The sequence below is a fragment of the Scardinius erythrophthalmus genome, assembly GCF_964197995.2.
Source record: "Scardinius erythrophthalmus genome assembly, chromosome: 23".
NCBI classification, from domain to species: Eukaryota; Metazoa; Chordata; class Actinopteri; order Cypriniformes; family Leuciscidae; genus Scardinius; species Scardinius erythrophthalmus.
Window position 1 is genome coordinate 22,937,178 of NC_138243.1, and position 25,268 is coordinate 22,962,445.

General features: G+C 39.0%; 2 protein-coding genes across 2 annotated transcripts in view; one reads left to right on the top strand and one right to left on the bottom strand.

Moving 5' to 3' along the window:
• The first annotated feature begins 9,665 nt into the window (after positions 1-9,665).
• On the top strand, positions 9,666-11,284 carry LOC308683922 (olfactory receptor 1E16-like). Its single transcript, XM_081354800.1, has 2 exons — positions 9,666-9,746; positions 10,078-11,284. The coding sequence occupies exon 2, from the start codon at positions 10,079-10,081 to the stop codon at positions 11,066-11,068; it is 990 nt and encodes a 329-aa protein (XP_081210926.1). The 5' UTR covers positions 9,666-9,746; position 10,078; the 3' UTR covers positions 11,069-11,284.
• A 1,883-nt stretch (positions 11,285-13,167) lies between these two features.
• Positions 13,168-25,268, bottom strand: part of ubl3a (ubiquitin-like 3a) — a 29,894-nt gene continuing 17,793 nt past the window's right edge. The window contains exons 3-6 of the mRNA XM_081354811.1: positions 24,891-24,999; positions 22,771-22,857; positions 18,663-18,740; positions 13,168-16,797 (exon numbers count right to left, since the gene is read on the bottom strand). Of these exons, the coding sequence (XP_081210937.1) occupies positions 16,745-16,797; positions 18,663-18,740; positions 22,771-22,857; positions 24,891-24,999 (327 nt within the window). The 3' untranslated portion in view covers positions 13,168-16,744. The remainder of the gene's footprint in view (positions 16,798-18,662; positions 18,741-22,770; positions 22,858-24,890; positions 25,000-25,268) is intronic.

A 25,268-nucleotide genomic window follows, 5' to 3' on the forward strand; every position in this document is an offset into this window, starting at 1 on the left:
CCTTATGAAACCAAAAGCCTTGTACACTCTGAACTCATTGAATGTAAATCAGGACTCTCGAGCAGCTAAATTACTGGCATGGAGCCACCAGGTCTGGGTTTAGATTGCTTTCTGACACTTTATGGCACCTCGGAGTATCACCAGAACAACACGACACAGCTTCTTCTCTGAGCTTCGCAAGCCTCAAAGAGATGCACCGGAGAGATAACGAAACCTTCAACACAGACATTCCAAACACACACAGAAACTTACCTTGCATGTGATTCAGAATCTAAGATGATGTATTAAGGCCTGCATGTTTGGTTAGCCCTTTTATGCGATAGTTATGATTTTCTGATTTGTAACTTGGAAGTGTTTCTCCTAATTAATGTTCTCAAATAGAATCATGGTCTTGTAACCTGACCCCCTTGCTATGGGATAACACTTTACAACCCCCGGGAGACTGAGAAGTCACCTCACACACACACACACACACACACACACACACACACAAACACCACACATGGACCCCTTTTGATGAAAAGTACCTTTAAATGTATTAAATGTATTCCTTGTTGGGCTTAGATGTCTTCACATGTCATACTGGAAGTACCGACAATTTTATTGTGTGTTAATCAAACTTTAAATGCCTGTAATTTTGCATATGAATGTAACTTTATTTCTTCTAAAAAAATTAATTTCTTTACCTGCCATTCTTGGTCTCTCTTTAACCGCCTCGTTTTGACTGAACCAACCGTATACAGGAGATTACAGGAAAATGTATTATTCTGTGTGTACCATCTTGCTGGAGTGTTCTGCTGAATTTTTATACTATCATAAACTATGCAGATCAGTTCTCTTGACAAGACAAAGAGAGATCTTCCCGCTCGGAAATCTCTGAAAGTGATTGGTCCACGTATGCAAAGTAGGTGTGAACCCATCTTTTCCATAAAGACCGACTCAGGAAATTTCTCGGTGCACTTCGTCAGTGAGAGGTTTCCGGTTCTACAACTCTTAAGGAGTTTCTCCGTTTTTCTTTTCTTTTCTTTTAGTCTTTTGTCTGTTTTTCATATTCTCCTTTGTTCATTTCCACCTACGAGGGAAAATGAACTTAGCCTGAATTATTTCTTTAGTAACTTCGCTTTCAAGGACCTTGAATTTCCCGCAAACTCTGTTCGCCTACGGAAGCACGAGCAGAGCGCCCAACTCAAACGGAAACATGCACACTTGTCTTTCACAGTCACAACGAGACCACATGCAAGTATTATTTTCTATCGAAATTTAAATGCTGCTTAAGGTTGTCTATTCCCTTTTTCAAGGTGATTTGATTCATTGTTGTCTTTCAAAAGGTTACTGTCTGTGATTTTGCCATACTGTGCGATCATTCTGTGATCTCTCCCTATTTTACTTTCACTTTCTCTCTCTCATCTCTCTCATTTTCCAATCTCTCTCTCTCTCATCTGTTATTCGTATCTTGTATTGTTTATGTGTTCTGTATTTTGTGTATGCATACTCGTGTAAATTGTAGTGTTTTTTATACTCGTATTTCCATTTATTAAAACAATATATTCCTGATTGCTTCTGTTTGCTCAACATTTCAAAGTCCCTGAAACGTCTGATCCAAGCTACAAAAGCTTTACAATTGTGTTACTATTCGTAACCTATATTTTATAAGAACAGGAAAGTGATTTTCAGTGGCCAGAAAATAGCTTTCTTCAAATTATAAGAAAGAGATAACTTTTGTTGAGAAATTGATGGGTTAATCTTACGGCCGTTTGCTGGACAAACAAATTGTTTGATAGCTACATTAATTTCCATTAAAAATTATTCTGATAATTGATCTGAGGAATGGACTGTTGATATATTAGTGATTAGATCACAATTCATTATGATGGGTCACTAATGTATACAATTGATCTAATTTTCGGTTTCAATAATTTTATTAATTTTGTATTGTGAATTAGATGAATCACAAACCCCGATTCATCAATTTTGATTTCCTATATCAATTGAGCTAATACCTAGATTCGTTACAGTGCTTACAGTGTTACTGAGGGCCCCATTCGAACCACTGCAGTCAACTGAGCTGAAAATCCTGTCATTGAAGACAGTGCTCCTGACTGCGCTGGCTTCCATCAAGAGAGTAAGAAACCTGCAAGAATTTTCTGTCGACGAATCATGCCTGGAATTCGGGCCACCAACTCTCACGTTATCCTGAGACCCTGGCCGGGATACGTGCCCAAGTTTCCCACCACGCCTTTCAGGGACCAGATGGTAAACCTGCAAGTGCTACCCCTGTAGGAGGCCTGTACCAGATCCAAGGCGAGCCACACCCTCTCAGGTTGAGAGCTCACTCGACCAGGAGTGCTGTTTCCTCCTGGGCGTTGGCCCACACCGCCTCACTGGCAGATATATGTAGAGCTGCAGGCTGGGCAACACCCAACACGCTTGCCAGATTTTATAACCTTCATGTAGAGCCAGTGTCCTCCCGTGTACTCGCCTTAACTTGCTGCGCCATTCCCCTCCTAAAGACCGGATACATGCATTTATCTTGTTCCTCAGTTGTGTTCCCCAGCTGGTGGAACCCTGTCGAGTTCATTCACCAGCATTGGCAGCCATGGGGGAGAGTCCGACGCCAACCCTAACACTCGTAAGTACGCCCAATGGTTGACCCCTGTGCTAGGCTAGGTGCCATATGTTGTGATCCCTACGGTGATCCCATATGTGTATTTTTCCAGGGTACGGCACCCCTGTCGGCGAACACGTGTCTTTCCCTTGGTAGAGTCCACTCTGCCGTCCCTTTCGGTGTTGCCGTCTAACTAGGCCGGAGCTACCTCGGAGACATTCCCTGTGTAGCACTGCCCTAATGGCAAGTCCATATGTGTATTTTCCACATGTGTTACTTCCCTATGGGCAGGATGCAGCCTCCCTTTCTGCTTTCCCAGTGTTATCCAAATAGTCTTACTGTACGGGTCAAGCGGAACAGCAGTAATTGACCTTCTATGCATAAGCCCTGTCCCATCTTCCACTCCAGGAGGTGCAGGTGGATTAGGTGGCTTACACAGGGCGCAGAAAGGGGCAGCAATAGTGGCGTTTAGTAGGGAACTCATTACGTTAGTCATTCCGACGTAACCTCGAACGTCAATGACTGAAAGGGAGATTAAGTTACGTATGTAACCCCCATTTCTTGCAGGAGGGAACAGAGATATAACGTCCCGTCACCACAATTGCAGAGGCACTGCGGAGCGGCCAGATCACCGGCTCTGACCTGAAATGTGAGCGCACCCGTTCATATTCATATATATAGCCGCGCTGCGGGGCAGAGAAAGCGCTGCAAATCTAATGTACATTGGCTTGTTTAGTTTACACTCAAAGGTGATGGGCTTTCAGGACGTTCACTCCTATTATGAATGGGAGAAACTGTAATACACAATATGGCGGAATAGTCCTCACTTCTAAAGTAAAAGAGCCAATCGGCAATCGCTGATTGGTAAATTCATTGCTGCCTTTAGAAGCTCCGGTTCCCATCGAAACCTTAAACTCAGCTTAGGACTGCACCTGCACATTGGCTGGTCTAGCCTGAAAAAATAAGCTTTTTTAACGCTATTTGAGAATAAGAAACAACATTTATGGGACAGTTCATGTCAAATGTTTTTGCTGATTTTAAATGTTATTTAATTGTGAGTTCAGCAAGCAGTTTTTGAGATTCAAGGATTCCTCCATTTAAATATAGGCTTTGGTCTTGAATGCCCAAAATAGCTGCCTGGAGGCATGCAGATATGGCCGCCGAGTGAACAGACTTTCCTTGAAAGGGACTTTGTTCTTACTGCATGCAGTTTGAGAAACACTTGCAGGCTGTTGCATTGTGTCGAAGGCCATGTTGTATGAGCTCGTTAGGTTCCCATGGTTAATACCAAGATGCTAGTTCCAACAATTTTAAATTCAAGATATTTATAGTCATATTTACTTGGTACAATGAAATTCTTATTTTGTTATCTCCTCACGAGAAAAACAGGGTAGAAGGGGAACACACAATAAATTACAAAGACAATAAAATATAAAAGAATATACAATAATATATATAAAACGACAAGACAATAAAATATAAAAAATATACTTATCAGGAATAATGATTCAAATAAACAATGACAAGTGTATGCCCTTTATGAATAAAAGAATAAGAGATTAAAATTCATTTTACATTATAATGATTCTGTAACGCTTAAGTTCAATAAATATTAAGATGAGGAATGTAGCACACAAGGTTTATTAGAATAATCCAAACAGTCAACATGCAAAACAGCGTGCAGACATGAACAATACTAGACCAAGGAGTGCAGGTGAAGGGACAACTTAAGTAGGAACACAAACGCTGATAATTGATCACACAGCTGACACAAACAAACTCATAATGATGGTTCGGTGTGAGGTTAATAGCCTCACACCATATGACAGTTCCAACACTTCCTTCCGATAAGCAGTCTCATCATTGCCTGTGACAAGACCAATGACTGTGGTGTCATCTGTGAATTTTATGATGACGTTGTTGGGCTGGGTAGCGACACAGTCATGCATGAAAAAGTAGTGTACAGCATGGGGCTGAGGACACAGCCTTGAGGAGTGCCTGTGTTCATTATGATGGTGCTAGAGGAGTTTTTTCCAAATATGAACATGTTGTTGTGTACTGGTGAGGAAGCTTATTATCCAGTTACACAGTGCAGAAGGCAGCCCCAGGTTATGCAGCTTGGTTATCAGTTTTGAGGGGACGATAGCATTGAATGCCGAACTATAATCAATAAAGAGTAGTCTGGCATAGCTATCTTTATTTTCCAAGTGAGTCTGAATTTTTTGTGAATGGCAAATGAAATAGCATCTGTTGTCTACAAGTAAGCATGTTTGCCTTATATTTGTGTTTTTAGAGATCGTATTGAGTTATTTAAAACTGCGTCACACACGCCCCCAGCTGTTGTTTCTGTTAGTCTAGCTTAATGACGCTGTTCCATATGTGATTATTTCTTCTTAATTGAGATGTATATCATTGTTTTGGTTTTTGATGATTCCTGTGATGTGATTTCGACATTTTGAGCTGTTTATACCAAACAAGCCATTACAATCTGATGTGCCGCGTTATCTATATATAGAGTGATGTTTATCATGTAGATGATTGCTCATGGTCTATAATGTACAATGGTTGTTTATTATATACCCAGCTAATTTTATTATTCATTATCCTTTATTGTATTTCTGTATATCTAATTACAAATCAGATCCAGACAGTCAAAGTCACCCAAACATTGTGGTCCTTCGAGCGTTCCTTTCTGAGATGATGGATTCTGATGAGGAGATTGTTGCTGGAGCTCGCCCTAAGCGACTTACTCATCTTCCAGCCTACCTAGAGCAGTATGAGGTGCAGTTTCCCAGAGGTAGACCCAGGCCTATGGAGATGCCTGTCCCAGTCTGGTCCCTGTCCCTTCAGCATGGTGTAGCCACTTCCTATTGGCCTGTGATCTCAGAGTCTCAGCAGTATCCCTTTTTGGTCCCTACCACTCGTTCACGCCCGTCTTGGCCTAGTTTTCCAGAGGCTGGTGAGTTCCCTCTGCCTCCTATTCCTCAGGACCTTAGAGAGTTGCTCACTCCCAGTGCCATGCCCTTGCCTGCCCACCACCAGTCGGCGTCTGCCTATCCTAGTCACCCACTTTTTCTTCCTCAGGTAGAGCCAAGGCTGCTCCCTGTAGTCCCTTCCTCTGAGTCTGTGTATCTTGGTCCCCCTCATACGGTCCCTAAGTTTACTCGTCCAGATCCTAGTGAGTTCGCTCGTCTTCTCATATCCTTAGAGAACCTGCTCCCCCCAGATGGTACTGAGCTGTTTAAGTACCAAATCTTAGTAGAGCTCGAGGAAATTAAGATGATAGCTGATGCTAACTTGAATTCCCCTACCCCCTTCATGGATACTATGTCAGCACTTTGTGAAGAGTACAGCCAGCCACATCAGTTAGCTTTGACGAGGATAGCTAGTGTCCTTGGTAGTCCTGATGTTAGATGAGGTGATGTCCCAGCCTTTCAGAGATTCGCTCTCCAAGTCCAGTCTCTAGTCAGCCTGTTGAGAACTTTAGGGCAAGAGGGGGAGTTGGAGTTGAGTTGTGGTTCCCACTTCGCACGCCTTCTGAGCAAGCTTCCCCCAGAACAGACTTCCGTCGCCATATGTTTCGTCAACCTGGTTCTAACCCTAACCTAATTGACCTCTCTAATTGGCTTTGTTACGAGACCTGGTGTCATAGTTACGATGCAGAGTTGATATCTAAGAGCTCACATGCTAGCAAGAGATCCGTTGCTATCTTGCATGAAGTTGGAACATCCTCATTATGTCCTCCCCTGTCCCCTTCCCCAGTTGAGTCTTCCATGCCTCGTAGAGGTTCCATTCAGCCAGCCAAGCCTGTTAGAGCGAAGCGCTATTGTCCTTTCTGTGACACATCAGAGCATTACCTGAGTCAGTGTGCTTCCTTCACTCAGCTTACCCCTGATCAAGTTAAGACCTGGATCCGTAGGCACGATCGCTGTTGGCGTTGTGCCAGATCCACCATGCTGCTCGATGTGATCTGAAGAAGCCCTGCAGTCTTTGCCGTGGCTTACATCTTCACCCCCTGCAAGATGTAAATGTCAGTCCTACCTCTACAGAGGATCCTGCTACTGTGGAGAAGAGTTGCCTTACGAGTTTCTCCTCAGATAGGTTCTTCTGCGATAAGCCTTCCATTAGCGGCCGTGTTATGCTTAAGGTGGTTCCAGTGCATCTGCATTATGAAGATCATACTTTGGATACCTTTGCCCTCCTGGATGATGGATCGGAGCGAACGATCCTGCTTTCCACTGCCGTTGAAGCCCTGGGCATTCAGGGTGTTCTGGAAGATCTGCCTACAGACCGTCAGAGATGATGTTCAGGTCATTTGAGGTTGTTCCATATCCTTCCAGATTTCTACTGTCTACCGACTGCAGATTAGTTATCAGATCAGTCATGCCTTTACTGCTGATCGCCCTAACTTGTCGCACCAGTCCTATCCTGTCGAGCAGTTAAAGTGGAAGTACAGACACATGAGAGGCCTTCCCATCCGTACCCATCCAACCATCGTTCCTTATTGGTTCCGACCAGCCCCACCTTATAACCCCTACTGAGCCTGTTTGATGGGGTAGCCTGGGAGCGCCAGTTGCTGTTCGTACCAGCTTGGGATGGACACTTTAGGGGTCCTATTCATTCTATGGGTTGTCCTTCCACCCCTTCCCAGTGCCTGCTTACCTGTTTGGTTTCTGTCCAAGATGAGCTCCTTCACCACGTTCAGAGATTGTGGCAGTTGGATACAATTCCTTACCATGAGTGTAACGAAGTTACTCGTTCCAAACAAGACTAGGAAGCCCTTCAGCTGCTTGACCTCAAGACCATTACCCTAGAGATAGAGGGTGTTCGTCGCCTCGCCCCTCCCCTTCTTCATTGAATGCTCAAAGACATTCAGTCTTGCCTACCCTCCGCAGCAGGGAGCGACGTCTGCTGAAGGATCCTGAGAAAGCCAAGACCTACTGGACAGAGATGCGTAAACTTCTGGAGACCGGAGCTGTCTGTGAAGTTCCTGATCCTGTTCCTGATACCCCTGAGTGTTGGTACATTCCTCACCACCTTGTTAGCCACAATAGAAAGTCCTGCTTGTCTTTAATTGTTCCCATCGTTACAGAGGTCAGAACCTCAACCAGCACTTATTGCCCGGACCTACCCTTGGAGCCTCGTGTCCAAATTCCAGGTGTCCTCCTTCGTTTCCGAGAGCATCCTGTAGCCTTGAGCGGAGATAGTAAGGCGATGTTCCACCAGGTTCGCCTCCTGCCTGAAGTTCGTCCTCTACTCTGCTTTCTACGGCGAGACCTGCCATATAAGGAGATACGTTTCACTTGACGGATGAGGAGATAAGTTTCTCTGTGGAGAGATGTTTTTTACGTTGATAATTGCCTCCAGAGCCTACCTACTGCTGGTGCAGCCCAGAGTCTGATTGATCGCTTATGATACCTTGTCCTTTAAACACAAAACTCTGAACTATGAGACCCCCACCTTACTGAGGAATATTTATAGGGTCCTTGCTACACAGTATGACCCTTTGGAATTGCTCCTTCCTTACACAACCCATGCAAAAGTGATCGTTAAGCATCTTTGGAACCAACAGAGAGTGGGATGATCCTAACCTACCTTCTGACCTGCTCCTCTCCTGGATGCAGTGGGAAGAAGAACTTCGCCGCCTTCCTAGTGTTTCTCTTCCTCGTCCTTATGTCCCTTCTGCAGTTGGGATTGGAGGAGTTACTCATGAGGTTCATATCTTCTCAGACGCAACTGAACAAGCTTACGGACCATAGCTTACCTACGTACCATTGACCCAGCCGATCAGACATACCTGTGAAATACCTGTACCTCTGCGGCTTATCCTTAATCAATACATCATCTAAACCTGCATACCTGTCTCCTCATCCTTATATTAAACTGTGCTCTGACAGGCACCCAGAAGAGTTCACTCATCTAATTACAAATCAGATCCAGACAGTCAAAGTCTCCCAAACAGAATCCTCTGTGAATCTATTTGTGCTATATGGAAACTGTTGTTGGTACAGGTTTGCTGGCATGATGCTCAGAATGTGTTTTTTGGCAAGACCCTCAAAACACTGCCGCTTTGCGTGTGTTCACTCTACTCAGTGACTTGTAAACCTGAGTAGTGTTTAGCTTTAATACCTGCTCCACCTCGTCAGGAGTCACTTCCAGCTTTGTCCAGGGCTCTGGGTTCAGGACTTCAAAGCGTGCATAGAAGAGATTCAGCTCATCAGACAGAGATGAAGAGCTGTTTGCAAATGTCCGGCCTTTAAAGTCTGTGATGTGTGTTAGACCTTGCCACGTTTTCCGGAGTCATGTGCAATTTAGTAATTTTTCAGTTTCTGTTTGTCTAAACAATGTTTCTATCTTTTTAAAAACATTACCAAATCCATTATTGTTTATTTTTTCATTATAAAATGTCCTTAAAAGTAGTTCTGTGTGAGACAATCAATAGTGTATGTGGAGGCTCAAAATGCGGAATCCTCCAGTCGGATTCATCAACTGTATGAATGCAGTTGATGAATTTTAAATTTCTGTTTAAATTATTTACATTTTTTGTGTTATTTTAGATATTTGCTTTAAAATATAGTACATACTATTAATAATATTAAATTAAAAGAATAATGCAATAAATGTTTCTTGTAATTTGATTGGTGTTACGGTGTGTAGTTATCATTTACCCACAAGGTGGCACAAAAAGCTCACAATCATGTAGTAAAGGAGTTTGCTGTCCAACTTGACGAGTCATAAAAGAGACTTTTAATAATAGGCCTAAGATACTTTGGGCTGGAGAAAAAATATATATTTATGTTGCACCCAATTTGAAATGAAATGGCGGATATTTCTGTGTTGTGCAAATAAATGTTATATCTATCAGGGAAGAGGAACCAAGCCAAACTTCATTCCATAGTTATCTTCTAGCAAAACACATTCCCCTCTCCCTAAACACCAAAGGTCAGCCCAGTTTCACAACATCAAATGATTCAAAACATGATCCTTCATGACGTGTTGGACCCTACAGGCTTTAACGCTGATTCTACGCCTATAAAACAATGAAACCACACGCATCTGCACTGATCACTGAGAAACGTGACACACTGAGCCAGGAATATTCTAAGCAGATGTCACATAACTCAACAGAGGAATAATCAAGGTAATCATGTGATCAGCTGAAATACAAACCAAAATTACATTTAGATTTTTGCAAATATTTGAAATCATAGAATGTGTAAATAATTTAAGGAAAATGCTTTCATCTTAATTAACTAAATAATATTTTATAATTAATGTATATTTTATGAAAAACATTTTACATTATCATTATTATATTGTATTTTTAAATGTTGCCAAGAATAATTTTAACTTTAAGAAAAATATATATATTTTTTTATTAGCAAATCAAAGCCATTTTTACAAGGTATGTCATGTGTAAAAGGCAGATACATTTGGTTCTTTTGTAAACAGATGTTAACTGTATGTTTTAGTATGTCACAGGCTAACGAAACCGCAGCTTCTGTTGTAACCGAGTTTTTCATCGTGGGCTTCCCTGGACTTCAGCCCAAATACTACAGCCTGATGGCAGCACTTTTGTTCTGCATCTACATCGCTGTAATCACTGGAAACTCTCTCATTGTGGTCCTGTTTGTGACTGAACGCAGCCTCTTTAAGCCTATGTATATTATCATGCTGAGTTTGTCCTTGTCTGATATTGGTTTTTGCACAGTTGCTCTGCCAAAAGTCATTTCTCGCTACTGGTTTAATGACGGTTATATTACCTTCAATGTTTGTCTGTTTCAAAGGCAGCTGATTCACTATTTTGGGACCCTAAACTCTCTTATTATGATGATCATGGCTCTAGACCGGTACTTGGCGATCTGTTACCCACTAAGATACCCTGTTTTAATGACTAGCCGCACTATGAGACTTTTAATTGGGCTTTCCTGGGTTACTGCAATGATTGCCCCAACCATCAGCTTAATGCAAACAGTGAAACTGCCATTCTGTGGGCCAAATATGATCGCTCATTGCTTCTGTGATGGCACATCTATAAACCAGCTCGCCTGTGCTGATGTCAGACTCACAAATTTAATTGCCTACATTGTAGCAATGTTTGTGCTTCTCGGGCCATTCTCTTTTATCATCTTTTCATATGTATGTATCCTGGTGTCTGTGCTTCGTATAGCAAATGCACAGGGTCGTATGAAAGCCTTTTCTACCTGTGCCACACAGCTGACTATCATTATTATCTATTATGTGCCACGTTTCGTTGTTTACTCCAGTTCTAGCATCCCGAGCATTCAGATAAACAGCAGTCAGAGGATCGCCCTGGTCATGTTCTACAGTCTGCTTCCACCACTAGTGAACCCCTTCATCTACTGCATCAGGATCAAAGAAGTCAGACAGTTCTTTCTCAAATGGTGTATCCAGAGAAACAGGATGAGTCTAAAAGTCCATAGGTTAACTATTTCTAAATGAAATCATCTGCCTATTGTGTTTTAATGCATACCTACTGTTATTTATTTACAATTTTTGTTAATATCATAGTTATTTTAGATTGCATATCAATAATAAATTGTAGGCTATTATAATAAATGTGGAAGGCCATTTATCACTCACAACTAATAGACAAGTTCTTTTCCCTTTAACCAGCACAGTAAATCACAGTGGGTTATTAGCCCTCAATGATGATTTAACAAAACAAAACAAAAAATAATCAGAAGATTCAAGATTGAATAAAGTGATATGGAAAGTTGCATGTCCTGCTGCCCATGTAAAACTATTTTTTATAATTATTATGTGTTCAGGTTTTTTGACTTGTTTAATTAAAATACTGCAAGGAATATTTGTGCTTTTAAAAATCATGGAAAGTAGCCTATATAATTTATTATATATTTTAATAAATAAATAAGTGACCATTATCAATTCATTTTCAGGAAAGCTTTAAAGTGACATCTCTTCCCTACGTCATTTTTATTATTTTGGTAACAATGATATTAATAATCGGTTCTTTAGATTATCTGTGAGGCGGAGTGGAGCTTACTGGTTTTCATTAGTGTTTCAAACTAACTAATTAAAATTAGGCTACATCGTGTTATGCTAAGAAATTAAAATAATTCAAATCTGAACAAACTGTCACATTTCAAAAAACGGCCAATCTCATTTGAATAAAGTAACATTAATTAATGCACATGATGAGGCACTGCCTGCTGAACAAAGAGAAAAAAGTTGGTTCTTACCGTGTGCAGTTTATTTCTGTGGAAGACTGTGGGTTGTGTGCTCGTTAGATTCCCATGGTACACGTGGTTTGGTTTAAACTTGATACTTGCCAAAGACTAACGTTGTAATTTAAGGGACCGTCAAACAATGTTACTAGCTTCTCATGACTAAATCCATGTTTTGTATTACTATAAATTGCGTGTCTTGGTGTATATTTGCACTACATTAAAATAAAGTCAATAAAAAGTGTTTTGTTTTGTTTTGTTTTGATCAAAAATGTATTTCCACTAGGGGGCGCATGGCGGATGAATCAATCGGATCCTTCATTTAGTCGCATTCATTTTTTATTTATTTTTTTTTTGTATAATTTGGGATATTTCTGCACACACAAAAAAAAAAACAATTACTGTGAGCAATATTAACATTAATAAATAATATTTTTAATCTATTATGCGAATGGGAGGTGTAAGAGTAATTATCTTTTTACCCACAAGGTGGCGCAAAAAGCTCACAGTAAGAACGATGTTTGACATTCATGGCCTAACGGAGCTATTTGCTGTATATCTGGGGCCTCATGTACAAAGACTTGCGTTGAATTCATACTAAAACATTGCGTACGGACAAAGCTGTAAATGTGCGTACGCACAAAAAAATCCAGATGTATGAATCTCTGCGTACGAAGGATCCCACGCATATTCTCTTTGTACATCCCAATTAACGTAAATTTGAGCGCACATGCACGAGCACAACGTCCCACCCAGTCTCCTCCCTTAATTAAACTAATTTAAATATGGTAATGAGTCCACTTTGGCAAAAGAAAACAGTAAGAAAATGACGGCAAGAAATTAAACTTTACAGAAAGTGAATTGGAGGTGCTACTATCGGAGGTAGAAACGAAAAAAAAAAAAAGTTTGGAACTTTGTCCTCCGGAATTAATAACAAAAGGAAAAAAATATGAGTGGGAGAGTTTGGCTGATGCCGTCAATGCGGTGGGATCGTCGTACTGTAGAGTAGACTGAGTACAGTTGAGACACTTTTTGCGTTTTGATTTTTCACACAAAAATAGACATTGAAAAGAAGTGAATTTCCACATGACACGCCACATGATTACATTAGCTTGTAGACTAAGATATTATCAATCAATAATACCCACAAGTAGTTTTTATTTTAAATATAAGGTGCTTTTTGTCTCAACTTTGTCTCAACTGTACCCATATGTGGTACACTTGAGACAGTGCATGGTACAGTTGAGGGACCCATTTCTAATGTCGTGAAGGTAACTAACCATTCATGGTAAATATAAAAAATAAAGACAAATAGAAAAGAAAATAACAACTGGGGCAACATTTTTGTTTATTCATCCATTTATATTCATTCATTTTATTTAAATTAGCACTGGTTAAAATGTATAAAGCAGGAACAAGATATGTAACAATATTTATTTATAATACACAGTTTAAATATCACACATATCAAATTGTATTTTCATTTGCGTCCTATGCTGGCTACATGATTGCTGGCTGAACAACTAAACAGTGTGTTTTAGAACTCTATCGGGGGTACAGTTGGTACATGTGTGTCTCAACTATACCCCGCTGGCCACCTCCCACATTTCTCTAGATTTTGCAATTACCTTGCATGACACAATACCATGAAATATGCCCGTTTTTAGGGCACAGAATAACGTTTGTGGTGATACCAGTTACGTTTAACAGTCACATAAGGATAATAAGCTAGTCATTGTGGAGAGCGCATGGTGAAGTGAACGTCATATCTTAGAAAAAAAAAAGTTTTTCCGATTTCTTCGGATCGGAGATGTGTCCGTTGTTCAAATTTCCCACGATCAAAGAGGACACTAATACGCACGTGCACAGCAAAAATACAACTTGTTATTTAAGCAAGTTATTTAAGGTGTCTCAACTGTACACAGTCTACTCTAAATTACCTTAAAAAGAAATGGTCTGATATAAAGGTGGACATTAAAACCAAAGCTGCCATAGAATAAGGGTTGTATCATTTTGCATAATATGCTTTTATATGTTCTTACTTAATTCCATAATTGATAGAATATTTTCATAAGGCTCGTGTGACAATATATGTCATTTATTTTATAAATTGCAAATTAATAGCAATGTTTCCCACAGGTGGTGGTGCGATAGACTTGTAGAACAATTCGTTGTGTAATGTTTGCAACTTCACTTCATTGCCTGTAAGAGTCGCCAACGGACAAAAACAGTGAGAAATATACGTACGCCAGACATGAAATTGGCGTGGAGGAACGCACATTCTCGCGTTAATTTCACTGTTAGTACATACGACCGTGAGCGTGAAAGCTGCCGTACGCAAAGTTTTTGTGCGTACGCAAGATTGATACATGAGGCCCCTGATGTTTTTATTAATAAAATACAAAACAGAAGCTAACATTGAGGACTATATTTTCATATAGTCCTTTTAGAGTACACTTTTTTTTTATGTTTTTGAAAGAAATCTCCTATGCTCGCCAAGGATGCCTTCGTTTGATCAAAAACATTAATACTGAAATAAAGCCATGAATTTAGGGACAAGGTTATAATTAGGTTTAGGGCAAGGGCAAGGGTTCAGGTTAGACACTTAGTTGTGATGAATTGGGTTAGGGTAAGGAGCTATAGATTGCATTGTCAATGAATGTCCTCACAAAGATTGTGTGTGTGTGTGTGTGTGTGTGTGTGTGTGTGTGTGTGTGTGTGTACCTTCTTAACTATATTTTGGGGACCAATTTGTACCCAGAAGTGACCAAATACCTCCCTTTAGGAACATCCTCATTTGTAAATGTGGTATAAAAATGATTAAAAGTTTTTGAAATTGTACAAATGCAGAAAGTTAGTGTAAGGGGATAGAATATACCGTTTGTACAGTTTAAAAAACATTACGTCTATGGAATGTCCCCATTTAGATAGCCAAGTAAAAGTGTGGTCCAGGTAAACCCTAAATTTTGAAGACAAAATGTCCACACAAAGATGGCAATATCCGAAATCTTTGTCCGTGTGGGGACATTTTTAAATAATTAATTAAAATGCTTTCTGGAACGCAATAGTATTGCATAGAGCAAGAAAGACGGTATGTTTTTATTTACAAATATAGTGCTAAAATCCAAACAGTTAGGATTTCAACTCCTTATATGAATTTATAGCCCTCTCAAATTCATTATAAGCAATCTGTGAACACATCAAGCAATAAGCATTTCACTTCAATATTCTGGATTCTTTATTCAGTTTATATATGTATTTCCATTTGTAGTTTAGAGAATGAGAAGCATTAGTTTTATTTACAATTATATTTTTAAAAACTTCAGCTCTGTACAGATTTGAACCCTGATAAGGACCAATATTTTTCAGACCTAGTGCGGTGTTAAAACACAAAAAGCAAAGACCACATAAACAGAGAAAGACAAAGGAAGAAAAAAAAGATATCAAATTATGAACATTTGAAGAAAAAAAAGAAAACAGTACAGTAATTTCTTCAGCCATTAGAGAGGGGTTTGCTGCTGTTAAAGTATATGACATTGTCAGCATCTCACTGCTCCAAATGCTAATGTGCTAACTGTTTTTAGACTATCATACACTAGACACCAATATATATCAACAATCTATAGTTATGTTCTCTACAAGATTCATATTAAATATACTCTACACATATGTAACCTTCGAATACAATTCCCATTTGGAAAAATATTAAAAAGGGAGAAGGAGAAAGAAAAATTACACAGATTTAGAAATGAAACAGCTCATGTTTCTGTATTGTGCAAACAAATTTTATATCTAACAGGGATGGGGAAATAGAAACCAAGCCAAACTTCATTCCGTAGTTATCTTCTGGCTCCAAACGCAAGCATTAATTTACACCACCACACTTAGAAAATAAAGGGATAAATCTTACCCTTCCTGAAAGAGAGCAGCTCAGATCTATCTAAAGGGGGCAGACGCAACACTGTTTGACTGTCAAAACACAGCCGCAAATGTCACTGTTACTCATTGTGGATTATTTAGACTTTCCATGAGTGAATCAAACCAACATCTGGAGATCTACCTTCCTGCAAATTCCTGACTCCTGCGCTCAAAACACACCTGGACAGGCTAATCGAGCACCAGAACTTGTTAAAGCAGGACGCTGGATCTCCATGACCAGAATTGGAAACGTATAATAAACATTTCTAAAACGTTCATCAGGCACATCAATACTTGTTCTCCTGCGCTGAAATCAATACACTACATGTGGCGATTAGTATTTTATCGGGAGGGCGTGTGTAGTGGAGGTTAAACCGCCAGTGAAGCGTGTGCTATTATTTCAGATGTAGATGACGGCATGCCTTTCCGCCTCCGCACCGGATCCGAGCCAAGCTTGGTGAGCACGTGGTGCATCGTTTAACGTGAAAAGTTCATCAGACCCTGTGTAAATTAATTTCCCCTTCACACGTCTCCCTCCTGAGAGGAAGAATCAAGGTCTCAAGTTCAAGTTCTCAAGAATCAAGTTCTTCCTCACTGAATCATTCATGTTTACCATGTGCAATAAAAAACAGAGAAACAAGGGCCTCGTTCCGTGTGCAAACCGGTAGAACGGGAAGGAGTGAGTGTCTGTGTGTGAGAGTGAGCATGATGAAACGAGTTACAGGTCTGCTGGGTGTACACGAAGGTAGAATGACCAGAAATGTGTGTGTGAGGGTGTTGGCGGGATGCGTTTTATTATCTGCTGCTCTTGAGGTTGGATTTTCTTGACATCTTTTGGCTTCAATAAGTATTATGCGTTCCTCTAGCCTGGTCTCGTCCTCTCTTGGGTGTTTTTTTTTTTCTTTCCAGGTGAAGTGAAGCTCTCGTTCTGGTCAGGTGTGAGTAGTTGTGTTTAAGCAGCATGGGCGAAGGGGGACAGGACACACTCATTCTGAGGGGTGAAGGGATGTATTTACAGGATCACACAACAGTTGCTCTCTCCAGTCTTTTCCCGGTTCCTTTGACCTAAAATGAAAACACTTGCAGTTAATACTACTGCACAAAAACAAAACAATGGTTCTGTTCCAAAACCATAGCTGCCAACCTAAACATTATTTTAAGGCATCATAGGCATTCTGTTTTGTTCTTAGAGAGGCAGGCAACATAGTTGTGTTTCCTTCTAAGATTCATATTTTATTCTGCATATATTCTTTACACAGAACACAATCCCAGGATGCATCCTTGAAAAGCTTGGTGAAGGATGTTGGGCAAAGTGAGAGAAATGCAAGTAAATCTCAAAGGTATTGTTAAAAACGGTTTAAAAAGACTATTTTAATTGTTTACGGGTGAGTTACGTTATAGAATGTGGTTGTCACTCTCGTAAACAACTGAACTGTGTGTGAACGTAACCGTATTAAGGACTCAAATACAGGACTGACAACCGTATTCTGCTGCTGTGTGAATGTGGCCTATTTAAAAGGTTCCAAATCAAACATTTATGAGGTTCTTTTTCAGTGACTTAAGGCCCTTGCACACTGAGTGCGAAATTCGCGTCCGAAATTTTCGCACGTTAAAAAATAAATACAACCTCACGTTATGTCAATCACACTTGCACACTGCCTCCGAAATTTTCGTCCGTCAAAAAAAAAATCGTATCAGGTTCGATTTTCTGCGTTTTTCGCATCCGTAACAAGCATTTGAATGGTGTTTTGACAGTTTAGAGCCACAGAATGACGGACACGAAAAAACGCATGCGAAAATCTCGGATTCAGTGTACAAGGAACTTTAAAAGGCAGCTACCCATGTAGGCAGCATGGAAGCTCACTGGGGTTTGGAGCAGAGCCATTATCTTCAGTACTGATTGATTGAAGACATGCAATTTATTACATAAATTTTATTTTATTTTATTTTATTTTATTACAAAATATAAATTTTATTTTATGAGGGGTTCAATTCATTTTATTTATGTATATTTTGTTTTATTTCACACGGTAATATTAGGCCTAATAGTTTAACAAGGTACTATGTAATTGTAAGTGGTGTATAGACAAGTAACTCTTAAATAAATAAAAATTTATTAGAAAAAAATTATTTAAAAGAACCCTTCTATATTTAATTAATGTTTGTCATTATCAACAATGAATTCAACTGAAAATTATTATAAACACTTTACAATAAGGTCTAACTTGTTAACATTAATTAATGCATTAAATAACATTTATTAACTATTGTTAATTTTAGTTAATAAACATGTTCTTGCTCATGTTAGTTCACAGTGCATTAACTAATTTTAACTGATGCAACATTTGATCTTAATAATGTATTAGTAAATGTGGAGACTAACATTAACTAAGATTAATAAATGCTGTAGAACTATAATTCAATATAATTCATGTTAACTAATGTATTTAACTAATGTTAACAAATGAAACCTTATTATAAAGTGTTAACTATCTTTCATTTAAAGTTTCCCCTCAAACTTAAATTAATAACCACAAATATTCAATATACATACATTCTTGTATTTCTTTCTATGTAAAAACCATACATTAATAAATAGTGCATCACTTTTTTCATGAAAATGTGCCTTCAATTCAGCATTTCAATAAAAATTGTTATAAGGCTTAAAACTCTAGTATGTCAGAATACACTCAGCAAACATTAAATTCATAGTTATTAGTCTTCCTATTTTATCACCAACACTGTCATGTGACAGTCTTTTATATTTTGGTGATACAATAATTTAAAACCTCTAAGAGACATGCCAGAGGTGAGAATGATCCACATATAAACTGGTGATTTTTGAAGAAAGTGAAGGCTGCAGTTAAGCAGGGAGCGTGTGAAAAAGTGAAGGAGGACTGGACAGAAAAGAGAAAGGGCAGAATGGTTACCTTGGGAATTTGGCTCGGGCAGCGTCTCTCTGGCAACTAAATGCATCACTGTGGTTTTTCCGAGAGGCAGTTTTAAAGCTGCAAGACACGAGAAAAAAAAAGTGTTAGACTGAATGGACAAACAAGAGACTAATGCAGCTGTACATCTATGATACCAAAGTAACTTTTCAAGGGGATAAAGTCATAGGACAGAGGAACAAGATGGAAAGTAAACCCCTGGATGAGAGTGCAGCATTTAAGCCTGTGCTTTATTGCGAGCCGTCACTGAGTTTGAGACCACTGCTGCTGCCTTCTGCCCCACAGACAGACTCTTTCTTCATGCCTTGGTTCTCTTGAATCAAGAAGGTGTCAGCATGTATTATCAAAGTGACACTCCTTTGGCAAACCCTCCCTGCGCACCACCATCACATCATCAGCCAAACAGTTCAGAAATTGTAGCTTGTTGTGAGTTTTTACTCAATCATAGTTACTCAACTATGGGAAAAGTTTGCCCAGGCAATTGCAAAACCCATTAGATATGAGTAAATAGTAAAGTTACAAACTATTCACACATCACAAATATTTATAAAAGACAAAAGAGACCTAATTTATTAGTGTATTGAGGAAAACATACTTCTATAGTCTTAACTAAATCACAATTTAGCCAAGACAGACAGACAGACAGACAGACAGACAGACAGACAGACAGACAGACAGACAGACAGACAGACAGACAGACAGACAGACAGACAGACAGACAGACAGACAGACAGACAGACAGACAGACAGACAGACAGATAGATAGATAGATAGATAGATAGATAGAAAGAAAGAAAGAAAGAAAGAAAGAAAGAAAGAAAGAAAGAAAGAAAGAAAGAAAGAAAGAAAGAAAGAAAGAAAGAAAGGAGCCTGGATGTTCCCTGCATGAGTTGATGTGCGGTAGGTTGAATATAGAGTGATTGATTTTATTCTCAGCTGCGTTTGATTCGTCATGCTTATAACAAAGCAATAAATGGAGGGAAAGAACATGTGAAGTATTTCCCAGAACATGCAAGATATATTTATATATATATATATATATATATATATACACACACACATACATGCAAGATATATATCTGCCCTACAAAGGCAAAAGACCTTAAGTCGCTAGAGTGTGGAACTGAGAAAAATGACTTTAAAGATTTTTAGTTGTCCCGCCAAATTAATTATAGGTAGGACACTGGAAATCTGGCAAATAGATGTTTAAGTAATGGAAATTATATACATAAAAAAAAATTGAGCTCAAACTTGACTTTTGACCACTATTTTAAAGTTACTGTACTCTGCCTTTGTATTGTCAGCAAAAAGTGAGAAGTCATGCCAAGGCAAAAGGCAGTAACTTCCACAATATCAATATTTAGTTGCTGATCACCATTACAAAATCATTATAGTAACACCTGTATAAAATCTAGTGATCATGGCATTTATTTTGTATGATTTACAATTATTTATAGCCATCTACTTATTGCTATCCTGTGCTTTGGTTGCATTCTGATGGCATTATTAATACATTTGACATGACAAAATACCTCCATATTAGTCCAGCGTTGACTCGACCGCATTTAGGGCGGGGCTGAAGGCGAAGTTTTGGCACTCTGCCAGCTAGTTTGCCAAGCTTTAATTCTTTGTTGTATTCATCTGATACGGCAATGTGTAACGTTTTTCTGTCAACTCTGCATAATCCTTCGCGATCGATATCGCACGTTTGTTGATGGAGCGGGTTCAGACCATACTAAATGTTCTGACCGCAATTGTGCAGGACAAAGCTCTGAGGACATCAGAAGTTAGAGGGACTGATGGCAGCTGTACAAAGTACACAGGCTACACCGTAATTTTAATTTGAATGGACATTAAAACAAAGGCAGATAACCGTACAATCTGGTAGGTAGCATTATTTGATTGAACACCGGCACCGTAACTTCATATTGATGCGCGGCTAAACAAAGGCAGAGCACCGTAACTCGTAATTTGAGCGTTCCAAAACAAAGCCAAAGAGCGGTAACTGATGTTACGGTGTTCTGCCTTGGTTTCTCGTGGGCTTTTGGAAGTTACTGTTAAGACAAATCATTATTTTCTCGAAAAAACAACGGAATTGATTCAAGATACTTATCCACATTAGTGTTGCACGATGTATCGATACTTCAAAAGTATCGCGATACTCGGAAATTAAAAACGTCACGATACCTAAATTTATCAGTATCGATACTTAAAAAAAAAAGCCTCCCTATGGACGTCTGTGTTTTTTTCCTGACGCACGCAGCAAAGAACCTGCTGCTGTCAGTCTCATGTGACAAAACACTACAGAGATGGCTGCATGTGCGAGCATAATCGTTTATATACTGTCTATGAGCACAAGTGGTCCACGACTCGTAGAAAAAGATGACGCGAGGAGGAGTGACATATGGAAGTAAGTTGCCTACTTTGCTCTGTTGCACGGTGCACCGATACTTCAAAAGAAAACCGGAAATGAAATACGTCACGATTCCTTAATTTATTAGTAGGCTATCGCTTCTAAGAATGACCGCGTTCCAGATTTGTAAAGGCCTGACACACACTGGCTGCGTGTCGTGTCCGTTTTTATTTCGGCTCCCATGATGTTAACTGCCTGCGTGACACACGCGTCTGGGTGCAGCTCGATACGCGCGGAAAACGCGTGCATTCTAGAAATCTATTTTTCACGCGACACGCACACGTGTTGGAAGCGTTTCCAGGCAAAATAGAATAGGAAAAGATGTTTCTATGTCATTTTGACACGAATACATATTAATCAATGACATTTTGATGTTTGAAAGATTTGACAAATACAATATAAAATGTAATTTAAAACATATGATCGATTTTCAAATATTGCACCTCTCAATACTGAACGAATTATTCTGTAGCCTATTTTGCAGTCAACACTGCCGACGTTGTCTTTGCTGCTATATATATTTATGTTTAACATGAAGTATAGGCCTTCCACAACTCTCTCCCCACGTCAAATATATCACAAATAAGGCTTATCATACCAATATTAAACATTGTTTAATATAATCGCTGTTCATATTTTTATTCAAAGTTCAGAATCAAGATAAAGCTCTTCTGTTTCTTATGATAAATGAGATAATGCTGCTAAATGTATATATTTTTTTACCTTGAATGTCATTGCTCTAATTTATTTTTTATATTTTGATATTTCATATTTTGTTCAAATGTTTAATATATCTGCTGTTCATATGTTCATTAATTAGTGTGTTATATGATTAAATGTTGTCCCGGTTTTAAAATAAAGCACAGCAATGATATTTGAGAGTGTTTCTCCCTTTTCAGGAAAAGTATCGAAAAAGTATCGAAATCGCAATACTTGACTTGGTATCGGTATCGAAACAATAATTTTGGTATCGTGACAACACTAATCCACATGATAAAGGAGGTCTTGAATGTGCCAAAAATATAAATAACTCATTTTCGACCAAAAACGAAGTTACGGTCTTTTGCCTTTGCACGGCAGATATATACTCATGCATTTTCTTACACATTCACAAACCCACTGAATCTTTTATTGTTGCTTGAGGGATGGCCAAACAAATAAAAAAATTCTTCCTGTTCACGCCCAAAGAATTTCCTCTCCTCCCTGTTTTCTTTCCTTGATGACAGGTCTGTCGAACAGTGCTTTCCTACTTTCATAGACTGCTCTTTTCCCTCAAAGCTAAATGAAAAACTCGCTGCTGAATTGTAAGAATATTTCTAAGCTCATTTCAAGAAGTGAGTTTTTTCATGACTTGAGAATAGTTACTTTTAGGTGTATTGGGACTGGGAGCTGAATTTTTGGGTACATCCTTACAATCAGCTGAACTGTGACAGAATCAAACCGCACTGCACCCTGGCCCGAAATAAACCAAGACAGCCAAAAGAAATATCTGTGCAGTCATAAAAGTCAGATGGGACACAGCGAATTCACCTGGCAGAGAAAAGGCCAGGCAACTTCTTATCGGTCAGACTCATGATTTGGGACTGATAAGAATGATTTCATGAATAATCAACAGTAACAGAGCATGAGTGATGTGATATAAATAATGGTAATGAGGAGTGTGGGAGGGCAGCTCACCTCCTAGCGTCACATTGCCGTGTAGGAATCGGCCCTGGTAGATGAGGCGCAGGATGTTCGGACTGCTCACTTGTTCCTCTTCCCAGTCTGTTAAAGAACATATGAGAGGCATTCATGTTTGTGTTGTACACAAAATATACAAATCTGAAGCCAACAAGAGACAGACCAAAATGTAAGTTATGCACAGAAGAAAGAAAGTCAAAGGTTTGGAACAACATGAGGGTGAGTATATGATGAGTCAATGAAGAAAAAGTATTTTTCTTTTTGGAGGCACTTTTCTACCCGTCTTTCCACATTACTCAATCCTTCGTTTTTCACGTCATTCATTTATCCATTAATATGACCCACCGATCTCTCTCATTCTTGACTCAATCCAAATGGAGGCTCAATCACAAGACTCAAGTGATGGTTATTCTGTGTCCTCGTGAGGTCGAGCTTTGCTGTGCTCGTCTGCTATGAATAAAACTCTGATTCAATCCCAGACCACCCCGATGGAGTTTACGAACTGTACAACAAAGAAAGCCTTTCTTTTCACAGTATTCCTTTTCTTTTTTTCATCCGTATTCTTTAGAATTAAGGCCTGATGACTTTCATAAGAGCTATTCAAAGTAAGAATTAAATTAAAATTACATAAACTTAAATAAACCCTTGATTGGAGAAAGAAATGGAAATAAAAATGTATCATTCCTGCTAAAAATGCAGCCCAAGTTGGCTTGCTGGTCTCAGACTGGCTTAAGATGGTTTAGCTGGTCAGTTAGCTCCGAAAAACTACAAAACAAGCACATTAGCTAGCTTGACCAGACATACAGAGCAGATATCCACATATTGGTATTTAATGGTAAAAACATAGGCTATTGTTTTTTGGAACATGGAAACATGGTAAAATCATGTTTGTTTGTTTTTTGGACATTTACCAAAGTAATGGCCTTTTATTTTCTGAGGTTCTCTGGAGTACCATATAACTAAATACAATAAAAGTATGGATATGAATATGCTAACCATTCAGGTAGCATACACCACCATTCAAAAATGTGGGGTCAGTAAGATTTTTATAATAAAAGAAAGAATTTGATACTTTTATAATCAAGACATTGAAGACATTTATAATGTTATAAAATATTTATATTTCAAAGAATCATCAAAGAATCATGAAAAAGAAAATTGTGGTTTCCACAAAAATATTAAGTTGCTAATACATAATTAATAATCATCAAAATAAAAGTAAATAAATATTAACTGTTTTCAGACGTCACAAACTACCTTGTAATCAATCAGGTCAACGTGATCGTCAACGAGTGGATCTCTGAGCTGGTGTGAGTGAGTGGAGGTGGGGCTAATTTGCAAATTCATAGAACTAAATACTAAATGAGGCAAGGGTGTAGAGTTACATTCAAGCTATCTTACGGCATGAAGAATTTTTTTTCAAGGAATAAACGCTTAAATGTCATTTTGGTGATCAAAGATGAGTTTTAAGGGATAAAATGATTGACTTAAACATCTTACCAAACCCAAACTTTTGAACGGTAGTATATATATATCAAAACACCATGGTATTTTACCATCACTGCACCATGGTACTGCAACAGTACGTTTTTAACAGGTTAGTCAGGTGGAAAAAGCTAAACTTGAGCTTGTGGCCAGATCCCTGAAAGCACTTGCAGTTTCAGATGGGTTGCCAAGATAGTGTAGAAACAGATGAAAGAGTCTTTATACCATCAGCTCTTCTCTACAATTCAGAGATAGCAGTATGTGTGTGTATATAATCTGTATGTAAATAATATTTGAATGCAAACCACATAGTCCTCGGGCACAGGCGGAAAGACAGCCAGACAGATGTATAAACGCACAAACTCAGATGCTCTGTTTTTCCCCTGAATAATGTCATTGACTTTAGGTCAGTGTACAGTGAGTGGAATCTAACTCTGCATGGGATTACCACTCAGTCAGACTCAGATTTGTCTGCGGCACAGATTATCTAAAAACAGAAAAAGGTTGTAAAGAGGAATCTACTCAACGGCAGGAAACAAAAGCCTGAAAATCCTTCACAAGAGCCAACAGTTTCTACTGGGGAATGCATTCAAAACAATATGTGAGTGTTTTAAGATGTGATCATCACACACCCATTGGCCAGTTGTCGTACACGTGCTTGGCGATGTCGGCCGCGGAGTCGTTTGGCGAGAACAGGAACTCTTTTGTTTTTCCACTCACCAAGATGAGCCTCAAGTTGATCTGAAACACAAACACAAACAATATAGCCGTTAGAAGCTCGGTCAGAATCCATACCACACTTCCTCATCAACATGAAATGGCATTTGCAACCCATTTTAACTTGTAGTGTGAGGTATTTCTGAGTTTCATACCAGAATGGAGCCAGAACTGAATGTTAGTTTGCTAAATCAATACCTAAATAGCTATTATGCTATTCGCAGGCCTACATGGAATCTGTGCACACAGAACTTTGGAGAAAGATCTGCATATTTTCACAGAATTAAAAAGCC